Source organism: Callithrix jacchus, chromosome 7 (genome assembly GCF_049354715.1).
Source record: "Callithrix jacchus isolate 240 chromosome 7, calJac240_pri, whole genome shotgun sequence".
Lineage (NCBI taxonomy): Eukaryota > Metazoa > Chordata > Mammalia > Primates > Cebidae > Callithrix > Callithrix jacchus.
This window is the reverse complement of record NC_133508.1, coordinates 42,618,960-42,635,573: the sequence shown is the minus strand read 5'-3', so window position 1 is coordinate 42,635,573 and position 16,614 is coordinate 42,618,960. Positions and strand designations below refer to the sequence as shown.

The 16,614-nt window shown below is 51.5% G+C and overlaps 1 protein-coding gene across 5 annotated transcripts in view; it reads right to left on the bottom strand.

Moving 5' to 3' along the window:
• Nucleotides 1-16,614, bottom strand: part of AJAP1 (adherens junctions associated protein 1) — a 144,168-nt gene that overhangs the window by 16,609 nt on the left and 110,945 nt on the right. For all 5 annotated transcript variants that reach the window (XM_054258734.2, XM_035307487.3, XM_054258735.2 and 2 more), the window contains exons 3-5: nt 5,284-5,371; nt 2,758-3,003; nt 728-859 (exon numbers count right to left, since the gene is read on the bottom strand). In XM_054258734.2, the coding sequence (XP_054114709.2) occupies nt 787-859; nt 2,758-3,003; nt 5,284-5,371 (407 nt within the window). In that variant the 3' untranslated portion in view covers nt 728-786. The remainder of the gene's footprint in view (nt 1-727; nt 860-2,757; nt 3,004-5,283; nt 5,372-16,614) is intronic.

The window sequence follows — 16,614 nt, the reverse complement described above, 5'->3', positions numbered from 1 at the left end:
CTTATACAACGCATGGGATGTGCAGTCAGGAGGGCGAAATGCTCCTTCCCCTCAGCAGCCCGAGTGCTCAGAGACTCTGCACAGAAGGAGGCAATTTAACGTCAGTGGTAAAGTTAATATCACTGAAAGCAAACCAAATGTTCCCATCCAGCAGAGCATGGAAAACTCATCCTGTCCGGGTGCCGGTTCCCGGCTTCAAATTAGGAGATGTCTCAACTCTTCCCTTTCTTTCTTTATCATTTTCTTTCTTATCTCTTATTTTTATATTTCAAAATTGTATTTTAATTCTGCCTCATGCCCTCCCCGATGTAAAGACACGTGACGGAGAAGGCACGACTTCTGCCTCCCTGGCCGCTGCCCTACTCTTCCTGTTTCGGAAAATGAGAGCTGTAATTGTCACTTGATTCAGGGGATGACTTTCCCTGCCATGTAGGCCACATGTGTGGTGGCCTTCCTGCCGGAAGGAGTGGCACCGATAAGAATAGTCAGGACGTGTCATCAGGGTGCATGAGTGTCTGTCCCTCTCCTCCCCAGGACGAGGAGGGCACTTCTAACAAACCCAACGTTAAGATCAAAAGCCCAGCTCCCTGGCTCGAGTTCAGAGGAGTGGTGCCATTGGAAATCCACCTACCACATCTAGGAGGACTTTCGATTATCCCAAAGTGCAGGGAAGGTTGGGAGGGGAGGAAAGGGAAAGAAAACAGGATGTCTGAAGAGAAGTACCTACCATGAAACAGTCACATGGCGTCTGCCCTGCCCCCAGGAGGTAAAAAAGACTTCGGCCAGTCAGCAGGAGATTTCAAACCATTTCTCAGACACGAAGGCCACAGGAATAAGATGCCGATCAGAAGAGGAGGGTCTGCGGTAGACGGAAAAATGGGCTTTTGCATGCTGGCACAGAACACAGGACAGGGAAGCCGGGGTAGGCCTGCAGTGCAGACTGGCTTCCTGAGAGAGGAGGCGCTCGATGTGGACCCTAGCTTTTCCAGGAAGGGACGTCCCCCATTCCCTGTGGCTGGGGAGAAGTCCTCACGCACTAATGCTTTCTACCCTGGGAGGCTTTGGAGGACACAGACTGAGGGATCTGGGCACAGGAGCACTTTGCTGTGCAGGCCGGAAGGCTGTGCCATCTCCAGACTGTCGTTTTTGAATATGCAGGATTAGCCCAGAGCCTGGGGTCTCTGCCTCTGATGGCAGATTTGACCCACTTTATTGCACATGACAGAAAGGACAGAATATGGCTCCCAAAATGTCTCTCCCTCATATTTTGTCACCTTTGAGACCAAGCTACCATTTTCCAAGGCCAGTGAAACCCAAAGAGCATTACCTTGGGCCAAAGGGCAAGAACTCGCTTCATCTGATGCTGCCGTGCCAGGGCCTGAGAGCAGCAGCTGTGCCAACCCTGCACTTGGACAACCCCCACCCCACCTCCCCGCACAACACAAGCACAGAGGTGGGAAAAGAGAAGCAACAGAGGCCAACCCACAGCCCTCTGCCCTCTACCCACCACACAAGGCCCAAGCACTGGCTGGCCCAGATTCATACCCAAGCCAACATCCATATACTCAGTGAAATGGTTTGGAAATCTGTTAGCCAGTTATTTGTGAACTCAGCCTTCTGGAAGTCTGGAACGGCACCCATGAGCTGCCCAAATGTCTGAGTGTGAAACCATTGAGGTTTAGAACAACAGCTCTGAGGTTCTGAGTGCCACCATCCTCCCTTGGAAGGGACGGGAATGTCTACAACAGAATTCGGCAGATTGCAGAATGCAACATGGACATCCAAGAAGAGGCGCAGCCAGAAGTTGTTTCAGGAACATCTGCTCATTCCAGTCAGCAGGACAAAGACATGTTAACTATGGACACTATGGCCCCAGCAGCCCTCACTCACCAGGGCCCCTGAAAAAATCAGCAAACAGAACGAAAGGGAGCCTGCAGCCAGCCCCTTCTAAAACGACTCACGTCCAGTCGCCAGGCCCTGAGTTCCAGGGGGGCCCTTTCAGGAGGCCTGGGGCAGTGTCCCCTGGCTGCTAATTCCATTGTGGCCCCTTCAAGGCAGGCTCACAGCCTCCTCCTTTCTTCTTCAAGTTCTTGGAGACTGTTTATTTAATTTACAAAATGATGCATACATTTGTATGCTCACTTAAAAAAAAGCTTATTGATATTTCAATTTAATGTTGGACAACCCTTCGGAAGCTGACTCAAGGGCTTCTTAAATATTCCCAGGGATCGGTGTGGGGTTCATTTTCTTGGAGGGATTACACATGAATAATAAAACAGGAGGAGCTTTAGTAACGAATGTCTGGCCTGAGAGTCTGGTGGGTATCTGATATTTTTGTGAAATCTGCTGCTAATATTTTATTGACGGGGCTTGGAGACGCTGGCTCTGGTGGGGGCAGTTGTGATCTGTTGATATTTAGGAGGCGGATAACCACGGGGCTGGCCTTTGCACTCTCCGGGGTGAAGGATGGCAGCTCAGAGCGAGGGCCAGGAGAATATCCATTTCCCGACACTGCCAAGTCTAGGGGTCTGGAAGGAAATTCCAGCCACTGTGTGCTCTGAGAGCAGATAAATGCCTTTGCTATCAACCCTGCCTCTCTCTTTTTGCCAAATCAGCTGTCCGCCTTGGCCGGGCCCCCCAAAGTGGTCTTGGGTAAGACCTAAACCAACCAGCAGCTCCCCGCTGGGCCACACCAACCCTTGAGGTCGGGACTGCCAAGAGCTTCGTGGCTGCAAGGTCTAGCAGAGCCAAGCTTACCGGTTTCCATTAAATGTGGATTTGTACTCCCCCGTCGTCGAGTGCAGTGTCTCGTCAGTGTAGACGGGCACGGACGCCCGGACGCACTCGTGTGAACACTGCAGGGTCTCGTTATAGGCTGTGAATATGTCCAGGCTGCTGGGCACCCGGGCCGAGGTGAAGTCTGTCAGGTTCTGGCAGCTCTCTTCCTGCTGGTTGGTCTTCCGCTGGTGGCTGTTCCTACGAGTGTTCCCGCTTTGGGCACAGCTGGAAGAGAAAGAGGTTGTGGTGGGGAGACGGACAGAGGTCTAAGACCCAGCAACACAGCTCCAGAGCTTCCACTGTGGGCCTTTCACTTGCAGGCCTGAGCTACGCATCATTCCATATTAAAAGGTAATTCCTAGCCTCTTCAGAAAGATCAACTACAATCAAGCAATCAACTCTTTTAAAAAAAAAAAAAAATGAAATTTAAGCTTTAAACGTGGCTATTGCAGTGGGGAAGATGAGGGGTAAGTGGTGAGCTGTGTGATCTCCGAGCTAGGGACTGCTTGACTAAGGAGCATCATCCAGATCATGGTGCTGACTCAGTTTCCCCATGAACTCCTCCACGGCTAAGAACCTTGATGGGTCCTTTCTTCGAGAGGGGCCTGATGCATGTGGAAGCCTTTGGGTACAGGTTGGGGTGGTCCGTTCCTTCATCTCAGAATGGACTATGGACCTGTCTTTGGGGAAAGCTGATGAGTGAGAAAGCCCCTGTCCTCAGCCCCCCTCCCCCTGCAAGGGCACATGCACAAGCTGGAAATGACAAGTGGCTTGTCGCCCTGGATCAAGTCTGCAGAGGGAAGTGTCCTGCATGCCTTGCCCGCTATGGTCTAGAACCTCTGAACCACAGGGGCTTCCAGAAGCTGCTTAGAATGACCAGGGGACTCCCACCCCAGCCAGTCCAGAGATTTGACAAAGCAAGAATCAGGGGCCCTCGGATGCCGCTTCTATGATGAGAACACAGGAAGGACAAGAGGAGCGGCTGGGAGGACTCTTCGCTGCTGCATGGGGAGCCGAGGACGTCTCCCCTCATTGGGGCCATTTCCCTTTCCCGCCCCTTCCCCTTCACGTTCAGGGCCTGTGTGGAAGAAGGGGCTGCTGGAGGGCCAGGGCCGGGGATGCTCCATCTCCTTCTAAGTCTCGGTCATTCCCTGCTGTGGTTTCCCAATGGGAGGAATCTCGATTCCCGGAGCAGAAACCCCTTCTATCATAAACCAAGGTCAGAAGGTGAATGCCAAACCCTGAGGCAGCCCCAGCCCCGAAGTCTTCCTCAGAGGGAGGTCAGGTTCACAGGCCTTGCTATCCACCCTCCCGGGCTGCTCTCCCAAAGTGCTCTTTGAAGGTCCGCTCTAAGCTCGAGTGTAGGGAAAGCAAGATGAAGGCTTGGCATCAACCTGTCACCGAACAGGCTACAAAGTCCCCTGTCTCTGGGGAGACATTGTCGAGGTGGCCAGTGGGATTTGTCCTTCCACCATCCACACGGAATGGGGGTCCGAGGCCCCTTCTCTGGCCAGCCCCTGCCTAAGAAGCCCCACTGTGAGCTACATGTGTTGTTCTCATCACCTCCAGAAAATGCCCGGGGTTCCAGTTCGCTCCCTGTCAGGAGGTAGCTCTGAGGCCTCGCTAGCCGAGTGAAAGGTCTGTTGGGGGGCTGCGCTATCCCCCACCCTCCCGTGGCCTGCCAAGCGGTCCCACCTCCTCTGATCCCAGACCTGGTCTTTCCTCTCTCACTCTCCCATGTTTCCCTGTGAATCTGAGGCCCCGATGAGGGTTCCACCATCAGCCTGTCTGATTCGTATGTATGACTGTGTACAGGCAGCAAGGGGACCATTTGGGTCTGTTACTCTATGACAGAGTTTTAAGCCTGGATGCCAGGAGGAGGCGCAGTTGCTGGAGGAGTGGCTGCAGGCAGGTGAGGTCCCCAAGGCGCTTCTGAGCAGCAGGGTCTCCCAGCAGTCCCCCGATTTCGCGGGGGCTTATCAGGTGTGTCCACCCAGCAAGGCCAGCCTCAAAGTAGGCCAATTTCCAGGAGAAGTAGGCAAAGGCAGGCTGCCTGGAGGAAGGCGGTAACCTAGTTCAGCACAGACTGGCTTTGAGAGAACGGAGAAAACAAACAGAGCTGGTTTAGCAACCAGCTGCCGAGCCCCAGTGAGGGACGTGCGATCCCACTGGCAGAAGGGCCCGCCCCCACCTTTTCAGGGAAGGTAGAGGAGACAAGACACAGGGACTGCTCTGGGAGGACAGCATCCCCAGGAACACCTGGGTCCCGAGAAAGAATCTGGAACCCGGGACCATGCATACCCCAAGAAACTCTGTCCGAAGGCTGGGCTCACTGGTCTCCAGCAGGGAAACCGGGAGAGGGGTGGGCAGGCTGTGGCAGGTGAGCTGCCTGGGGCAGAAGCCAGCAGAGCAGGCTGGCTTTGAAAGTGGGGGCCTTTCTGTGTTCACCACCCAGGGTCCCCTAAAGTCCCCATTTCTGGGCCAGAAGGGCCCTAGGAGCCTTACCAATTTTTTAAGACAAGAGTTGTGATGAGAGCAGCTATGACCATGATGAGGGAGACGGTGATGGTGATGATCTGATGGACAGCCAGACCTGGAAAGAAGGAAAGAGGGAAGAGGGAGCCCGTGAAACCAGGTTCAGGAGAGGGGCGCTGGGAGGGGTGGAGGCGTGTCCCCCCAACCCCGCTGTGGATGCCAGGTTCCATCCACGGCAGGGAACTTGGGGCAGCGTGACAGATGCTCAGTTCGCTCCTCCCCCACTGCAGCCCGTGGGCACGAGGCTGTTTTCACCTGAGTTCTAGGAAGAGGGAGCTCAGCTCTGGGCTCTGCTTCCACCACCCTGTTAGCCTCCAAACTGTGACCTGGATCATAGACGGCTGTGTTCTTTCTCACACCGACCAGGCCCTTTACTTGCCTCCTCTACCCGGCAGCAGATCAGCTCTGGCTGAGATATTCCCCATGGCCCCTTTCTCCCTTCTCACCCTTCCCCAGTTCTGCTCTTCTATTCTGGAACTGCGAGCGCCAAGGCTGCTGGCCTGTGAGTGGGAGCAGGGTTTGGCCTGACCCAGGAGGCGCCAGGATAGGCCAGGATGTACTGGGGAGATAGGAAGAGGAGCACGTGGGGTGACGCCCTTCCAGACCCAGGGCACTCGGATCATAGGGAGGCATCTTCCTCCTTCCAGAATCCTCGCTAAGAAGTTGGTGTTTCATGAGGTTCCAGGAACGAAGTTTCAGGCCAGCGGTGAAGCCTCCCACAGCCCCAGAAGAGAAGGCATGGTCTACCTTGTTGCCCTGGCTCCAATCCCTGAATGGGGAGGTGGGGGCACTGGAATCGGCAGGACAGGGACAGAAGGACCAGCCACTTCAGAAGTGGGGCAGGTAGAGCTCCCGCCAACAGCTGCCTGCTGACACCCACACGCACGACGGCAGAAGGCAGGGACTCTCTCCCATCCCCTCCCTCTGTCCCAAAACCGTCTGCGGCATTTGCTTCTAACCATAGACAGGGGACTGGGGAGAGAGGAGGGCAGGCCTGCAACAGCTCCTGCCTCTGGTCCCCGCCCCACACCACCTTCTTTCCTGACTACACGTCTGTCATATCCCACAGATGCTGGGGACATCCCCTGGCTGACATTACCAGACAACCAGGTCTACCCGGAAGGTCCCCGTCAGCACCTGAGAAGCTGGAAGATCAAGGCAGTCCGCCAAGCCCACAGGTGGCAGCACCCACTTCTACTTGTCTCCCCCAAGTCCTTCTGCCTGAGATGCAACCAACTGTCCTGTCTCGCCTGGGGTTCCATCTTGGTGTCCGCTTTGCAGAGGCCTGCCTCTCATACGTGAGCAAGCTCTTGGGCTGCTGGCGTGAGAATACTGCATGTGCGTGTTTCAGCACGGCAGGTTTCAGTGTCACATTTTTTCTGGCGGCCTCCCAAGGACAGTCTCTTACACAGATGTTAGCTCTCTGCTGGATATGATCCTCATGGGGGAAATTGTTCATAAATGATTAAATATTGGCACAGCCAGAAAACAAACTTTGTCTTCCTGTTTCCCCCTCTCTGGGGGTGACTGCTGTTTGTCACAAGGGATTCCCTCCAGGACCCACAGAATAGCAGCACCAGGCAAACAGTGGCGCAAACACATGTGTGGTAGATCTCCCCCATCCATTGATTCAGGAGCTGTTTGTTGTGCACCTACTGTGTGCCTGCAGTGCTAACACTGCTCACCCACAGGGAACAGCTGCTCTGGTGCCCCTGTACAAACATGCTGCATTCACTGCAGTTCTGGCCAATGACCTCTCATAAACCTGTGCCCAATCTGTGCCATCTGCTGTAGACCTCTGGGCAAGTCCCTTCTCTGGGACTGCCAAGTTGGTCTGCTAATGAGTTGAAAGGTAAGTTATGTCATAGGGACCACCCCTAATCCCACCCACAATGGAGTGACTACCAGCCCTAGTAATCTCCATCTACCTGCCAAGTTTCCCGAGACCAAACTCAGACCTCGTGTGCAGAGGAAGGACTGAAAAGGATGGACAGCTGTGGAGGGTGGGGTGCCTGTTGAGTCTTCTCTTGCTCTCTACCCACACACTCCCCCCTGACCCAGTCAAGAGAAAGTCATGCTGTCACAAAGTGTATGTGTTCATCCTATGTCTGTGCTTCTTGTGAGGAGAAGGAGGCTGCTGATGGTGACAGTGATGGTTATAATAATGGTGATGGTGGTGAGGACGGTAACGATAATAGTGATGGTGATAATGATGATAGTGATAGTGATGGTGACGGTGATGATGATAATAATGGTGATGGTGGTGAGGACAGTAATGATAATGATGATGATGGTGGTGATGGTGATGATGATGGTGATAATGATGATAGGGATAGTGATGGTGACGGTGATGATGGTGATGATAATGATGGTAATGGTGATGGTGGTGATGCTGTTGATGATAGTGGTGACGGTGATATGATGATAATGGCAATGGTGGTGATGATGGTGATGATGATGGTGATGGTGGTGATGATGGTGATGGTGAAGATGGTGATGGTAGTAATGACAGTGATAGTGATGGTGATGGCGATGATGGTGATGGAGATGGTGAAGATGGTGGTGGTAATAGTGATGATGGTGGTGATGGTGATGATGGTGATGCTGATGATAATGGTAATCTTAGCTGCATGATATAATATTAAACTTATAACTGAGAGGTGAAAAATCAGAAACCGAGGTAACAGAAGGAAGAGTGATGATCTACTTCTGATGCTGGCCTTCCCCTGGAGCCCCTTCTCCTGCCTTCTGTATAAATTTTCTTCCTAGACTTCCCACATTAAAATGCGACGGGTGCACTGTGGGCTAATCATCAGCTAAGAGGGTCTGGGCAGACACATACTAACAATACAACAGCTATGCTTTCTACAGGACCCCTCAATGCAGGCACCAGCCAAGCCTTCACCCCTGGGATTGATTTAACCATCTTCACCCTGCATTTCTTTTTATCTGTCTGACCAACTGGGTGCCTGAGACTAAAGAAGGAAAATGACTTTTCCTTAGTCAGCCAGCAGAGCCTGGACAAAGGCAATTCTCTGCTCTAGAGTCCCCAGGAAAGCCAGACATCTAAATCCAAATTCCACACACCTGTGGCCACATTATGTTGTTGAAGAAGTTCCAGATCAACAGTTGACCGGCCCTGCACAGGCTTTTCTTGCAACGTAAATAGCCCTGTGCTTCAAAACCTGGAGCGTGGGTTTTGATGGGTTCCTGGGCTCCTGCATAGGAAGTTACAGCTATGAGAGTAAACTACAGACCCTCATGATGGTTGGACAAGGACTGGGCCTTCTGACGTGTGGTCTCAATAATATTGTAGGAAGCAGGCTGAAATAGGAAAAATTCCCAAGGGTTCTTCACTGCTTCCTGTCTTTGGAAGGCTGCTCACTTAGAAGAAAGCAAAAGAACATGAGAGAATCTGTGTGGTGTTTACAGCATCTGTCCCATCATTTATTCTCCCCAAGAGCCAGGAGTAGCTTCCTCCCTGTGGACCCCAGGTAGACAAACCTTTTCTTAAAGGACCAGATAGCAAATATTTTAGGCTTAACAGGCAGTATGGCCTCAGTCCCAACTACTCAACTCTTCCATAGTAGCAAAAAAAGCAGCCACAAGCAATATGCAGAGGGACAAATGGGGCGGTTTTCCAATAAAACTTTATGTAAAAAACAGGCAGTGGCCATGTCTGGCCCACGGACCACGGTTTACAGATTCGTGATGTAGGTGAGTAGCTCAAGGTGGCTCTGCTTGTAGATTAAATAAAAGCATGTCCCTATTTTGGATGATGGGTTAATGCTTGGACTCAAACTGCAATCTTTTAGTTTGAAGGACTAGAACCTTCCCGCTCCGCCATCAAAGCTTTGCTGTGTGCCAAGCTCTTCACTGGTCACTGCCAAGTTGGTTTCAGAGAGACCCACAGACTCTAATTTATGGCTGGGTCTTAGCAGCCAGAAGCGGTGGCCTTATCTTGCTGGGTTTATCCATATGAAGCCACTTGATAGTAGATTACTTTACATGGAGTTTCCCTTGAGAAGTCAATTACACAGGATTTTTGATTTTTGGAAATTCCTTCGATGCCCCTTAGAAATATTTCAGCCACGTCCATCTCAACTTTTCCACGTTAAAAAGAAACAGCATCTTGCCAAAGACAAGAATGTTCAGATTATGGAATCACTGCGTGGAGAGAGACCATATGTTATTGGTCTCTAGAAAGGACTTTTCCCACACTATGCAAATGGCACCATTCTCAGAAGGCCTCAACTTTTTTCTTTTCTCCTTCTTCATTCAATACTCTCACCTTAAATAACATTCCCTCTGGTCAAGTCTCTGGTGGCTATTAGTTACCTCGGGCAGGAACACCTGTCTCATAAAGCCTGCAGCCCCTGAGCAGTCCTGGAACGGCTTCCACGTCAGCTGTCCAGGGGCTATGACTGGACTGACAATGATGTCACCTACAGGCAGAACACACTCTATGCCCTCAAGAAACAAGCAAACTTTTCCCTCTCCACTTCCAAGGTCAACACTGCATCCCATCTTCAAACTCTTTGCAATTCAGACCTGGTCCCGGAGCGTGGAAGCACGCTGTGTGGGAATTCTTACTTCTCCTTCCTGACAGGTGTTCTTGTTCCTGCTAATTTGGGGGCTTTTTCTGCTTCTGGTAATTGCCACTGTATACTAATGCTCGAGGAATCAGCTGCCATCCAGATAATGAAAAATTATCCCCAGAATAATGGATGGGGACAGATGGATTACCGAGCCCTGCATCAATCAATAGGGCTTTCATGGTTATATTTGTGGTGGTTTATAATAAGACCAGGCCCTGAAGATTGATGTGGAAGTTTCTAATCCATCTCTGGGTCTGAACAAGGTCTTATTAAAGGAAGCTGAATCAAACACGGGCCACTGTCCATGGCAAAAACAAACCCACCAGGGGCTTTCTTTCTAGGATGTGGGGCACATGTGACTGGCACACTTGGATGAGGACAGGAGTGATGGTCCTGGAATTGGCCAAGGAAAACAGATGACATTGCTGTGCATGTCATAGCTGATTTTACAACGCAGCAGTCCAGAGTGTCTGAATTATGTGAACAAAGAACCGTGGTCACTGGACACAAAGAGGTCTGTTGTGCAAGGGTACATTTGACAGATGACAGGTGACACTGGGACCCAAAGTGCCAATTCCATCCCCAAAAACAGCCATTCCTTCCCCACTGAGACCTGCAAAATGTCAGCTTCGCTGCAGCCCTTGAAAAAGCATCTCGGGACACGCTGGCCTGACTATGGAGAAACTCACAGTGCCTCACAGTGGACAGATGAGAGGCAGCTTGACTTGCTGGAGCTGGAGGAACCCCAGCGTTTAGGCTCCATCTGAGTCCGTTGCTGACCTCCTGGGAACCGACTGCTAAGAAAAAGCATGCGTCTTCTAAAACTGGGAAGCTCACAGAAGAACAAGGCCACCAGCTTTGATGGCAGGGGCAGAAAGGAAAGCGCTGAGTCCTGAGTGAACTCGCAGAGTCTTCCAAGGGGCGGTTGTATTTGTCAGCGTTCTCTAGAGAAACGAAACGCATAAAATATGGAGAGATTATGAGAAGAGGTTTGTGATGCGATTGGCTCATGTGATTATGAAGGCCAAGAAATCCCACGATCTTCTGCCGGCAAGCTGGAGAACCAGGAAACTTGGTGGTGTCATTCAGTCCAAGGCCAAAGGCAGGAGGAGACAGACGTGCCAGCTCCAGTTAGATATCCCAACCCCAGAGGCCGTTCAGGTCAGTAGGCAGCGACATTGGTGTGAGTACCACAGTCTAGAGGCCCAAGAACTGGGGGCTCGGAAGTCCAAGTCCAAGGGCATCATCTGAGATGTCCCAACTCAGATTGATCTCTCTCTCTCTGAGAATAAACTGCAGACCCTATGGTCATGAGAGTTGGACAAAGACTGGGCCTTTTGACATGTGGTCCCAATAACATTTGTAGGAAGCAGGCTGAAATATGGAAAACCCACAAGGGTTCCTTATTATTCCATCTTTTTGGAAGGTGTGGGGAGAAGGAGAGGGAGAAAGCGGGAGAGAGGGAGGTGGAAGGAGGGGAACAGGGAGAGAAGAAGGAGAGGGAAAGGGAGGTGGGGGAGAGGAAGAAAGTAGGAGGGGGGAGGGAAGGGGAGAAAGGGCAAGTGGGGAGGAAGAGGGAGAAAGGCAGGGAGAGACATGGGGAGAGAGGGAGGAAGAGGGATAGAGAGGGAGAGGGAGAGGAGGGATAGAGAGGGAAAGGGAGAGGGAGAGGAGGGATAGAGAGGGAGAGGGAGAGGAGGGATAGAGAGGGAGAGGAGGGAAGGAGAGAGAGAGGGAGAGGAGGCATAGAGAGAGAGGGAGAGGAGGGATAGAGAGGAAGTGGGAGAGGAGGGAAGGAGAGGGAGAAGGAGAGGAGGGAAGGAGAGGGAGAGGGAGAGGAGGGATAGAGAGGGAGAGGGAGGGGAGGGATAGAGAGAGAGAGGAGGGATAGAGAGGGAGAGGGAGAGGGAGAGGAGGGATAGAGAGGGAGAGGGAGAGGAGGGATAGAGAGGGAGAGGGAGAGGAGGGATAGAGAGGGAGAGGGAGAGGAGGGATAGAGAGGGAGAGGAGAAATAGAGAAGGAGAGGGAGAGGAGGGATAGAGAGGGAGAGGGAGAGGGAGAGGAGGGAAGGAGAGGGAGAGGGAGAGGAGGGAAGGAGAGGGAGAGGGAGAGGAGGGAAGGAGAGGGAGAGGGAGAGGAGGGAAGGAGAGGGAGAGGAGAGAATTTGCCTCTTGTCTTTTTGGTTCTATCTGGGCCCTCAACAGATTGGATGCTGCCCATCCACATGGCTGAATGGGGATCTTCTGTACGCAGTCCACTAATTCACGTGCCGATCTCTTTCAGAAACACCTTCACAGACACACCCAGAAGCCATTTACCAGCTATCTGGGCATTCCTCAGCTCAGTCAAGCTGATGCATAAAATTCACTATCACAGGGGTGACGGCCAGGCTCAGGGAAGTGCTTCAGGCCAACACTACATGGAGAGAAAGTCTCCTGTCATCCGAAGTCCTTCCAGCTTGGGACAGGATCACATGCTACAGAAACGGAACTCCCCCTACGGAAATGCTGTGCTGGCATCTCACACACTCAGCTTGGTCACAGCCTCACAGTGAAGGGCAGGCCCCAGGGAATCACCCTGAAGGGTCTAGGCAGGCAGAGCAGTGATCCTCAACTGGGGACATCTGGAATGTCTGCAGACACCTTTGGTTGTCACAACTGTGGGAGAAGAGACTAGATGTCACAACCTACATCTAGTGGGCAGGGGTCCGAGATGCTGGTAGATGTCCTCCGAGGCACAAGGCCAGCCCAAGGACAGATGTCACTGCAGCTGAAGCCTCGGGTTGAAGGGTCACCCCCAGTGTGCCTCACAGGGTGAAATGTAAGCCCAGCCCTGGCTGTTTCCTCTGAACACCCTTCTCCCTCCAGAGCTTTCTTCAATAAACCTGGGCGGGGAGAGAGGTCGGGACTGATGTCTAGGAGTCACTGCAGAGTCAATCAATTACACGGAGTCACCCCAAGTTTCTTGGTAGAGCGTGCCAAGTGTCATGCCAAGTGACTTAGTGCATTCACAGCTCGTGACAGCACCACGAGGTGGGCATAGATACGTTCCCAAGTCCAGAAGGAGGTTAATGGATTTTCCCAAGGTTGTGCAGTGCCATTGGGGTCCCCACAATCCCCCTCAGGCTTTGTAATTCACCAGGGAGACTCACAGAGCTCAGAAAGCCATTACATTCTCGGTTATAGTTTATCACACGGAAGGAGGAGCACCGGGAAGAGAGGCAGAGCACAGAGGTCAGGGGAGACCAGGAACGAGCTTCCAGATGTCCCCTTGCAGTGGAGAAATGTGGACAGCACTGTCTCATCCCAGCAATGCTGTGTGACAATACGCATGAAAATCGCCAAACAGGGAGGCTCTCTCGGGCCTTGATGCCCAGAACTCATGCTGGGCTCTACCACATAGCTCGGGCTGCCCCTCGGCATGGCTGACCGCGGTCTCCAGCCCCTCTGAAGGTCAAGCTAACTAATGCCACAATACCCCACGGCTCAAGGTTCCCACCATAAGTCATACTGTTGTACTCTCTGGCCAGGCCCAAAGCCCCCAGACAAAGAAAGACACTCTTGGACACTAACATTCCACCGGCTTAGGAGTTGAGGGTATTTCTCTAGGCAAAGTTAACCCTATGGGGCACACACAGCTGAGACATGGCAGGCATGGGATTCAATAGGCGTGCTCCAAGCTTCAGCCCTCACTGCTGTACTGCACAGCCTTTCGGAGGGTTGTATAAAGGACAGCTGCATTCTGTTAGGTGACCTTGCTATTGTCTTTCTTTTTTGTTGTACTTTAGGTTCTGGGGTACATGTGCAGATCACGCAGGGTTGCTACATATGTGGCAAAGTGGTTTGCTGCCTCCATCTCCCCATCATCTATATCTGGCCTTTCGCCCCACATTATCCCTCCCCACCCTCCTCACCCCCTCCTGTCCCTCCCCCAACCCCCTCACAAAACTGACCCCAGTGTGTGATGCTCCCCTCCCTGTGTCCACGTGTTCTCATTGTTCAACACCCACCTATGAGTGAGAACATTCAGTGTTTGATTTTCTGTTCTTGTGTCAGTTTGCTGAGAATGATGGTTTCCAGATTCATCCATGTCCCTACAAAGGACATGAACTCATCATTTTTTATGGCTGTGTAGTATTCCATGGTGTATATGTGCCACATTTTCTTTGTCCTGTCTACCCAATAAACTACGTATCTATGGAACATACCACAAAATAACAAAAGTGATTTATGACAAAACTATGATCAATATCATACCGAATGGGCAAAAACTGGAGGCATTCCCTTTGAAATCTGGCACTAGACAAGGATGCCCTCTCTCACCACTCCTATTCAATATAGTATTGGAAGTTCTAGCCAGAGTGATCAGGCAAGAAAAAGAAATAAAAGACCTTGTTATTGTCTGTATTTGAAGATTATGTATAATTTCGGGAGATGTGTATGTGTCCAAGTTGACAAGGGGTGGACTTGTGATGGTTAATACTGTCAACTCGATGGGATTGAAGGGTGTGCAGTGTCGTTCTGATGTCTGTGGGTGCCACCAAAGGAGATGAGCATTTGCTTGAGTGGACTGGGAGAGGCAGACCCACCCTCAATCTGGGTGGGCACAGTCTACTCAGCTGCCAGCACAGCTGGAATCGAAGCAGGCAGAAGAATGTGAGAAGACTGGACTGGTTTAGTCTTCTGGTCTCTTTCTCCCTAGCTGGATGCTTCATACCCTCAAACTTCAGACTCCAAGTTCTTCAGCCTTGAGACTCAGACTGGCTTCCTTGCTCCTCAGCTTGCAGATGGCCTCTTGTAGGAATGGTGGGACCTCATCTTGTGATCGTGTGAGTCAATTATCCTTAATAAACTCTCCTTTAAATATATATCAATCCTATTAGTTCTGCCCTCTAGAGAACCCTGATTCATACAGATTTGGGTGTTCTCTGCACTGGCATGGCCGATGGCCGTGGCATCACGGTCTAGAGAGACTTGGAGATCTCCATAAAAATCTGTCTGGCTGTGGTCTCCAGGAGGGACCTGAAGTTGTACTCACGACCCCTGAACCCAGGACTGGCTACCAGTGTCACCCATGGGTTTCTCTGTATTTGCAGACTGCTCTGAACTTGGGAACACAGAGTGCTACAGAGAGGAGTCAGAGAGAGCCCAGGGGACAAGTCTTGGCTAGAAAGGCCCCTGCCGCCTGGCTGCAAACCTAACAAGGCACGAATCCATCTTCCATTCTCAGGGCCATCTTTTTGGCCAAATCTCAGCACCGCCCCTTTCGAACCTGGGATTCTCAGCAGAGGCACTGGGACTGTGGTGAGGACGAGGTGGGTGGAGAGCCTGGGAAATGAATTCACTGGCAGCGAGATTCACCTTCTGAGTTGAAAGGCTTTCCAAAGGCTTGGGCACCCTGGGGGCTCCGTTAGGGTCAAGAGGGCACAGATCCCTCACCTTATGTTTGCAAGATCATGAACCACCCAACAGTAGACTTCAGAGCCATGATTTCAATGCACGTTTCACACGGACACTTCAAGACCTGTAAACCTAAAATACGTACATCTTGCCCTTTAGGAAAGGTCTGTGGCTCCTAGCCTACCGTACCCCAAGAATCCCAGAGTGGGCACTTTGTGTGTGGCATGACTGGTGGGGGCACAGATGGGCAACATCTGCTCACTGGCCCCTTTCATGGTGTTACCACACACCTTGGTGAAGACCAAGCCTGCACATTCACTCCTGTGGCAAAGAGAAATGCTATGATACACACTGCTGAACTGAATGTAATGATTACGAAATGGGTTACAGGTGGAAGGCAGGCCCCGTCCACCTGCTCCATCTGACCTGCATTCAGAGAACACGGCCCCGCAGACAGGAAGGGACCAGAATGCTGCATTGTGGCGGGGAAACGTGGCTCCCTAGCCGTGGACCCTGGGCCACTCCAGGGTGGGGGAAACCAGATCTGCTCTGTGGTAGGCAGCATCTTCTTTGGAGCAGAAAGTCCAGCCCTGGGAAAAGTGAACACCCCTCAGAAAGAGGATTCGGGGATTCCAGGGCAGCTTCCAAAGCATGAGCGCACATATGCATGAGCACACTCACATGTACACACACACATGCACACATTCTCTCTCACACACACACACGGTCACACATATATACAATCATGCACACATATACATTCACACTCACACATGCACACACACTCCCACACTCATACACACTAACATGCACACACACATATGCTCATATACACATGCACACACATGCATACTCAGACCACACAGTCACACATTCTCATACATACACACATGCACATATTCATACACATGCACACACATGCACACATGTTCATACACATGACACACACTCCCACTCATACACACTCACATGCTCACATACACATGCACACACATGCATACTCACACATACACAGACCACACAGACATGCACACACACACTCATACACACATGCACCCATACATGCTCACACATGCACACACATATGCATGCTCACTTTCACACATGCTCACACTCATGCACACACGTGAACACACGCACACAACACACACATGTTCACACATACATGCACACATGTACACATCATACATACACACAGGCTCACACTCATATTTACACAAACATGCTTATACACACATAAACACGCACATGAACACACACTCAGAGACACACACACAGCCTGAAATTTTGGCTTGTGTATGAA